The sequence below is a fragment of the Homarus americanus genome, unplaced genomic scaffold (assembly GCF_018991925.1).
Source record: "Homarus americanus isolate GMGI-L3 unplaced genomic scaffold, GMGI_Hamer_2.0 scaffold56009, whole genome shotgun sequence".
Lineage (NCBI taxonomy): Eukaryota > Metazoa > Arthropoda > Malacostraca > Decapoda > Nephropidae > Homarus > Homarus americanus.
The window spans coordinates 6,027,794-6,035,908 of NW_024739542.1; the positions used below are offsets into that span (position 1 = coordinate 6,027,794).

At 37.3% G+C, this 8,115-nt stretch overlaps 1 protein-coding gene across 1 annotated transcript; it reads left to right on the forward strand.

Moving 5' to 3' along the window:
• The first annotated feature begins 2,501 nt into the window (after positions 1-2,501).
• LOC121874833 (mucin-5B-like) lies at positions 2,502-7,906 on the forward strand. The gene is made up of 12 exons (XM_042379118.1): positions 2,502-2,533; positions 3,411-3,468; positions 3,577-3,747; positions 4,408-4,521; positions 5,007-5,242; positions 5,366-5,503; positions 6,117-6,287; positions 6,512-6,574; positions 6,828-6,936; positions 7,352-7,477; positions 7,620-7,649; positions 7,790-7,906. Exons 2-11 carry the CDS (start codon positions 3,417-3,419, stop codon positions 7,646-7,648), a joined length of 1,209 nt encoding a protein of 402 aa, XP_042235052.1. The 5' UTR covers positions 2,502-2,533; positions 3,411-3,416; the 3' UTR covers position 7,649; positions 7,790-7,906.
• Positions 7,907-8,115: the final 209 nt, after the last annotated feature.

An 8,115-nucleotide genomic window follows, 5' to 3' on the forward strand; every position in this document is an offset into this window, starting at 1 on the left:
GTACGAACTTGATAACCAAAAGGTTACTAAAAGTCACTTTACTCTAATGAAATTTACTGTAATAAAGATAACGACTGGTGTTCTGAACATAACAGCTGGTGTTCCGAACAGTAACAGCTGGTGTTAAATAAAGCCAAATATTATATGTTATTCTTTGGTGTACTTATACTTATATAAAGCCTATCCAAAAATATTCCTATTAGTTTTAAATTTATTTCAGGAATTTTGTCAAACGTCAAAAATTAAAAAAAAAAAATCCCAGCACCATAGCGTTCTCCACCTGTTCCGGGGGTCGGTGATTCTATGCCCGGTCACTCCCAGTTCACCCAACTGTATAAATGGGTACCTAAATTTATAATCGAAGGCTGTATTTACACTGTCCCTAACGGGCAGTCATGACTATGGAACCCACTTTCATGGTTTATAATAAATATTTAATATCTTACACTTTTTTTAATGTTATCGTCACTGGTGTTAAAAAGGAGAAAAATAAATATAAAAGATAAACTGGCTGTTAGGTTATTTCTGGTTCAGTTTGTTGAGTAAATGTTAGGAAAAATCATGAAGGGTTTCAAAAAATACCATTAACCATTAGTTTTATCAGAATCTTACGTCGAGAAATACTTTTAACCAATAGTTGTATCACAGACGTGTGTAAAAAAAAATCAAGGATATCTTTTCAGCGTCTTACCAAGTCGAACACCAGAGTTTCGCGTGGTTGAAAGGCCCCGATCAACTTTCCATTGGACTCAATTACAGATATATTTGGTGGATCACAAGTGCCCAAGTCAAAGTTTTGAAAAGATGGAGAATCGACCGTGATTATTTTCTTGAGCTGTTTCTTAACTGAGGAAACTGCAATAGCGCCAACCCTCTCAGTAAGTTCTCTTCCCTGCCAGACGAACACCAGAATTTAAAGGGAATTTCGTTAAAGGTGACCGAAGTGGCTTTATTACACACCCTCACCCTCACCCACATTCCTTCGTCACCCTCACCCTCACCCACACTCCTCCCTCACCCCCACCTACACTCCTCCCTCACCCTCACCACCACTAAGCACTAAACACTTACCGAGGTAAAATAAAAATCTTTAACACACGTAAGGAACGACTATAAAAATAAACACATTGACAAATAATATTCATAAAGTACTCAAAGTATTTACACATAAAAGCATAACATTTATACCTCTATATGTATTAAACTGAGCAGAGAATCAGTTCAAGTATCATCGTTCCTTTAACACGAACTGTGCCAACTAGAAGGATTCCCTGAGCGTGTGTACCAACCTGAGTCACTGAAAACACACACACACACACACACGGGAAATGTAATTGTGTAAAGAAGTTAAATCAGAGGACGTGAACGGGTGGTAGTTTACGTGATGGTAGTTAGCGTGTGGATGAATTATGCCTATCTATCTATTAATCAAGCCATCTGTTTACCTATATATTTTATTTTATATATCTATCGAAGTGTCTCTATTTATCAACCTTTATTCTTTTATATATTATCCATTGTTATGCTCATATATGCTGCCTTGGTCACTGTATACTTACATACGTGTCTATACAGGATATTCATTTATCGACTAAATTTTAAGTATAACTATTAATATATGTATCCATCTACATATCTATCCAATAGACTGCCTTATGCTCTTTTTTCTTCAAGTTTCTCTTCAGTTTGAAAGGAGCACCATGGAGGGTGATCATTACGTCGAGTTATTCCTTGATATGAGTCTTGGTTATAAGGGTAACACTCCCGTACCGAGGTGAGGATGTAATAAGATAATGAGAATGGCACCCAGTAATTTACCTCGTGATGGTGTGCTTCCTGGCGTGTATCTCAAAGTAAAGTTTGTTTCATTAATTTATTTAAACCCGTCTGTCTACTGTATCCATAATCATCATTTATTGTTATTGTTGTTACAAGTATTATTATATTTATTTGTTATTATCGTTATTTATTATTATTGTTATTGGGGCAAGGAAGCAGGTACTTCCTCTCAGCTTGACGTGTATAGTGTCTTGACTTTCCCTCCCATTTTCTGTTATTTGTTGACCAAAACGGGAAATAAGAAGTAACTAACACGGGGATGTTTGCTCACCTGTCACTATAGACGGAGAGTACCTGGAGGAGTACCGAGAAAATTTAATCTTGATATTTTGTTTATTTTTATTTGTTTACGACGTGGCGTTCAACTGGACAAGCGGAATCACTAGTTAGATTCGTACTGGTATAATAGTGTTATCAACCTATTTTTATATTATTTCATTATCATTATTGCTTCTCTGATTGTTTTTCGTTGATTAAATTTTGGTGGCTACAGAATTAAGCCACGGAAAGCCCCGACAACCTTCCTAAGTGGTGGAAACAATGAGCAATTGGGTTGTGCCCCAATTTCATCAATTCCCACCAATCAGGATCTTCGTTCCCCAAATTCTAGCCAATCAGCGTGCAGACAACCCTATAAAATGAGACAGGTTTTGTGTTGTTGTGTCAGTCAGTGCTCTGCTTTTGACTAAGAAAGGTAAGGAATTTACTTATGTTTGTTTTTGATTTGTGTTTCGTTTTTTTGATTTGTGAATTTTGTCTTATGTTTTTGTTTTTAGTTGTTTGGTTTATTAAGTTGAAGTAGATTCTTGTTTCTGCTTATTAACCGAAGTTATATGCCGTTTTTAATCGAATTTGCTAATATAGGTCAAATTTTGTGGAGCGTTCGTAGGTGTATTAAGTAATCTTGTAAGCGGTCCTAATTCATCTCTCGATGGTGTAAGTTGTCTCAAGACGTGATATTTGTAAGTGCCTAAAAATTATCTAAAGTTAAATCAGACACAACAATTTATGAATTAAATTTAAAAATTAATCTTGTCCAGCTTTGTAATAGAACTTGCCTTATCGACTATTATACCTAAAGTTTTTAAATTGATAACTAACTTGCCCATCCTTGCACAAATGAAAGCCAATGACTTGACCTAGAAATTAACCATAAGCTTCTTGTATTAACATTACCATTTATAAACAGTTATCGTAATTGCTGACTTACCATGAAAACCACTCGTCAAATAGAGTAGCCATAGCATTAATAATTTGAAAAATATTTTTACTTTTGGCGCAAATTATTGTCAATTTTTTACTGTATTTCACGAAATGGGAGATGTTTGTGAAAGCGTGTAATTGTCAAACTAATCCACTTTAAGCGGTTCTCTTCACAAACATGGTGTTATTTTTATAAAGTGCTTGAGGCTGATGCATGTATTTCATAAATATATTCCAGTAAACTGGTCGACAGTAAGTGGAAATGGTATTCTTTACCAATTAAGTTCATCTGCTGCATTGTCAGTAAATTATTAAATTTTTAAGTTTTCGAGTCTTAAGAAACTTAAATTTTTATTTTTATTTCCCAGGTCGTCATGATGGGGTTGACAACCGCATTTCTGTTACTTTCATTAGTGGGATTCTGCTGTAAGTCTATTCAAACATTTGTTCATAAGTGGTTTCTTTTTAATTAAATTTAACTTTGAAAAATTTTGTATTCATGTTTAGTTGCTACACACGTTTAATTTCGAACAGGTGTGGATCTCGTAAAAACTGTTAATAGCGGTCGGAAAGATTGCTGTTATGGTGATGACACCTTCCCGCACGGTGCCGTAGTCCTGAGCCTACCAAAGATCTGTATGCAGCTTGTATGTAACCATGGCAAGGTTGAACGTCGGTACTTGGAGACACCAGGAGACAGGAACTGTGAGTAATTTGTTTTCTGGTTACTAGATTTAAACCTTGTTTTGTGAAGACTCTCGCACAACCACCAGTAGTGGTAGATAATGAATTTAACTGGTTTTTAACTTCAAGTCTAGATTTGTACGGTTTATAAAACGTGGATCACACTCCCGTGTTTAACTATGAAATTTGCGGGGTAATTTGAAAAGTATATGCGGTGATAGCTTCGGTAGGTTATCGCTCCTTTCCCGTACCACGATCTGAGTGGTAGATAAGTTGCCTTGCAGGAAGATATCTGGGTGGATTGAATACGTGATTACAATTTTGACATTCTAAAACTCTTTTTTGCGAGTTTACCTTGGCTTTCCTAGCACCCTCCCATAGTTCCCGTTGCCTCTATTCCATAATGAGCCCGAAGATTCTAACTGGACCGCAGAGTGCATTGGTAACTCCTGGTTTCAGCGTGTCTCTGGGTTCGTGGAACGCTAAAGGAGAGCAGAATATTGTGGTTGATCTCTACACAAACCTATCTTAGCCCTATAACTAGGAACTTCTACAAGGACCTTAGTGCTGTGTTCTGACGATACTATTCATTATAGAACATCTACAACCATAATATAGTATACTGTAGGAGTGTAGATAGTGAAAAACTAGTTTAATACTAAACGATGACTCTTCGTTCAGGCTGTGAGTTCGACGGACAGATGTATCCACAAGGAGCGGAACTTTCAGCTCACTGTATCACCATGACCTGCAAAAACACGTGCTGGGAACCAATGGACGAAATAGACGACTGCTGTGAGTTGCTATTGACTAGACATCATTTGCCAGTTTAAAAGTTCTTTTAGTAGATGTATTTGGTTTGCTTGCAGGGGCTTCCAGTGAAGGCTCGACGCGTTAAACTGCTCTGGAAACTAAAATGGTGTCTTCATTGACTAAAGCCTTTGAGCAGTCGATAAATATACCATCTGTACACAAGGCGGTAACAGCACGGGATTCTTTTAAACTTCATTACGACATTAACTTTGCACACTACTTTGGAATTGGTATGAACTATATGCTCGGCCGCTAGTCACTCCTGCCAAATTCCCGCAATTAATCTGCTTTTATTCTTCGATTAACTTTATTTTCTTGTATTATTTTCAACAGAAGATGGATTTAAAATTTATTCTTAATAGTACAATATTTTTCTTAGTCTAGATTTATCCACATACTAGGCATTTAATTCCGCACTAAAAACACTGGTAGCACTTGATGGTATAAACTTGATTTACCATCCCCAGGTAACGTATGTTCCCTCGACAATGACCCTCATATGATCACCTTCGATGACTACAAATACGAATGGCATGGAACCTGTAACTACTCCTTGGCCCAGAGCGACTCTACTGAATTTCCTGAGATTGGAGTCTTCGGTGATTTCAGACCCTGCAACCGTAAAGCATCCTGCCTTGACATTTGCACATTTAAGAACGACGAACACACGGTCATAACACTGACGCATAGCTCTGTCTTCGACGTAAGATTTAGTTTTAAAATTTGTTCTATAGTCGATGTTCTTTTAAATTAATGAAATGTATTATCCAGTATATATTAACATGTGTTGTTTCTACTAACGTGATCTCTTCCTTAACTATATTAGATACTCGTGAACGGTGATCCTTACCATGTGAAGCCCGGCAAGGTGCAGGCTGTGAAGTCTTCTCATGGTTGCCATCCCGTCTTAGTTTGGCGTATAAGTTTCAGATGCATCAGACTCCTGGGCTCGTCAAGACTTATGGTTAGTTTAATTGGTTATGGCTTTATTGTTCTTTAAATGAAGATGAAAAACTTTAAGGAATTTACAGAGTACATTAAATTCTATAAATAATAGTTAAACAAATTGCCTTTGCTTGGTACTTTTAATATTCAAGGTCTGCATTGTCTTCCTGTAAGCAATTAAATTCTGTTATTAACAATCCCTTAACAAAGACTTAAGTTAGAGGACGTACTCTAGACCAGGTCTTTAAGGCGGGGAAGAATAGACTTGCGCCGTGAGACGTTTTGGAAGATTTTTTCTCATTCTAAAGAATATTGTAATAATCGGGTTTTGGCAGACGTGGAGTTTATCTACGTGCCAAGTAACTCCACTAATTGATACGAGGTACTGTGTACACTAATACATAAATGTAGGACACGACCGGTTAGATTATAAAATGTTGCTTTAACTTTGGTATAGTTACAAACGGGCAATTCTTGGTTTACGATTTAACTTGACTTTACGGAGTTCTGTTAATACTGCACTTGGCTCTTAGGAGTTTGCTTGAACATGGTTCAATTTTGTTCATTGCAAAATTTACTTGCCTGTAAGTAGTCTACCTAAGATGCCTCCTGTTAATTTAGAGGTATTTCAGATCCAGCACTGCAAGAACACGATGCAAATCTGGGCACACCCGTACCACACAGACAACCTGGACGGGCTGTGCGGTCACTTCAACTTCTATATGGAGGACGACTTTACGAATAGAAACGGACAAGTCCACAATCTGGTTAAGTGGCCTCAAGCCTTCCCTTACTCCTGGCTGGTATGTAGTACTTTATCTTAACCAGACGGTAGCAAATATGATATGATTTTCATCCTAGGAATTCCATCGGCCTTGATTTTTTTACTAGAAACGGAAGGTTCTTCCAAATAGTTTTCCTAGCTACCGCAAGTTTTAGCAAAAAAAAATAATGCTTAAATAATGTAGTAAAATAACCGTTTGCGATAGGTGGCTGAAGCTAGGCTGATTATTTTTTTTTTCTCCAGACCAATACCCAGATGGACAGAATCTGTTCCCGGCATTGTCCTAAATGCAGAGAGGAGACGACGGTAAGCACAGATTTGTTCAAAAGTAGACCGTTAACCAAACCGGTTCAGAGGGTATTCTAGTTAAACTTGGTTATATCTTGAGATAGTCTTAATGGATGTTGAGAAGCCAACGGCGTTTTTATGTGATGCAAACTTAAGTTTATTCTACGCTTAACTTGGGCTACCTATTAGTTACGTAGATTTGTTGCATTACTTGGCTAGAATATTTTGACCGTTTAATAATCAAACGGTCTCCTTAATTTTCTCATTGCAGGAGAACCCTTGTGACGCGACTTCCTTACAGTGGCGGCGGTACATGGACATGTGTGAGAAAAAACTGTTGAAAGCCATCGGCCACAGAACAGAACTAAAGAACCGCATCGGTAAGTATTTTGTTTATTGTAGAGGAAACCATTTTTCTTCCCACTTTCTCCTGATGTCTTGAAGTTGGCGATTCCTGACTGGGTAGCAAGATTAATCGGACATGTCTTAGTTTCTACGGAACATGACTTTGTAGATCATGGCTTTTTGGTAATCGAACCTTGCACCTATCTACTTGTGATGTCTTCTCGAGAACAGACCTCTGTTCGGAAATTGCTCAGTGTCTGAAGGCTCTAGTATTCTGGATACTTTCTTGGACTAGGAAGATGGTTTTGTCGTTTGCTGTCGTAACTAAATTAATTCCCTTACGACTTTGTCTCAAAATTTTAGTTCTGACACTAATTAAACTTGTCTTCCTTGTGGCTAGGAACCTACTTTAGTTTTAGTGTAATTGAAACCAAATTGCCTTCGTTTCAGAAAACTGCGCCTTTGACTTGTGCATGATGGAGCAGAGCGGAGAGAGGTTGGAGGAGCTGCAGCGGTGGCTTCATGAGCTGCTGGAGTTGATAAAGATATTGGCGGAGATCTGGGACAACACCAAAGGTACGGATTACAACTGTCTTAGTCTCTTCGGTAATCGAAAGGGTTGATACATTTTAGCTGGTATATGAAAATTATTGAATTTCTTTTTACCGTAATATTAACCTGTACTTTTACCATTTAACCGTATCTTCATATTTTCTAGGTCACGTTGTTCCACAGTATTCGCAATAAGGTTAGTTTACTATATACTAAGGATACTGTACATATATTTAGGTAGTCTTGCGTTACAACCAAATGAATATTGTTTGTTAAAACTACATGCATTTAATTTTTCTACATTAACTCTACATACTAAGTGTCTCTTCTTCACAGTTGGTGGCAGGTGATTTGTGGTATCAAAAGGACATTCGATGACGCAGCGTGGCATACTTGTTACTATTCCTTTAATTAAAAATGTTAAAATATTTTAATAAAGTTTATTGGCTCAAATTAGGTTTTATTTCACATAATGAAGCTGTAGATGCCCTGAAGGAAAATGATGATCATGGAATGATTCTGGAGACTTTGTAAAAGGCAGACTTGCTCCATTGCCTTACAGACTCATTGCATATTTAGTTCAAATTAAACTGATTTAAATACTCGGCACGAGTACCGAAAATACCAATCAGTGTTGTAAGACTGAACTCTTGCCCCAGTGT

Excerpts from the sequence above, each read along its gene's own strand:
- LOC121874833 (XM_042379118.1), top strand. The coding sequence starts at position 3,417 with ATGATGGGGTTGACAACCGCATTTCTGTTACTTTCATTAGTGGGATTC. Across the intron at positions 3,748-4,407 it reads GACACCAGGAGACAGGAACT|GCTGTGAGTTCGACGGACAG; the intron begins GTGAGTAATTTG and ends CTCTTCGTTCAG. Across the intron at positions 5,243-5,365 it reads CGCATAGCTCTGTCTTCGAC|ATACTCGTGAACGGTGATCC; the intron begins GTAAGATTTAGT and ends TAACTATATTAG.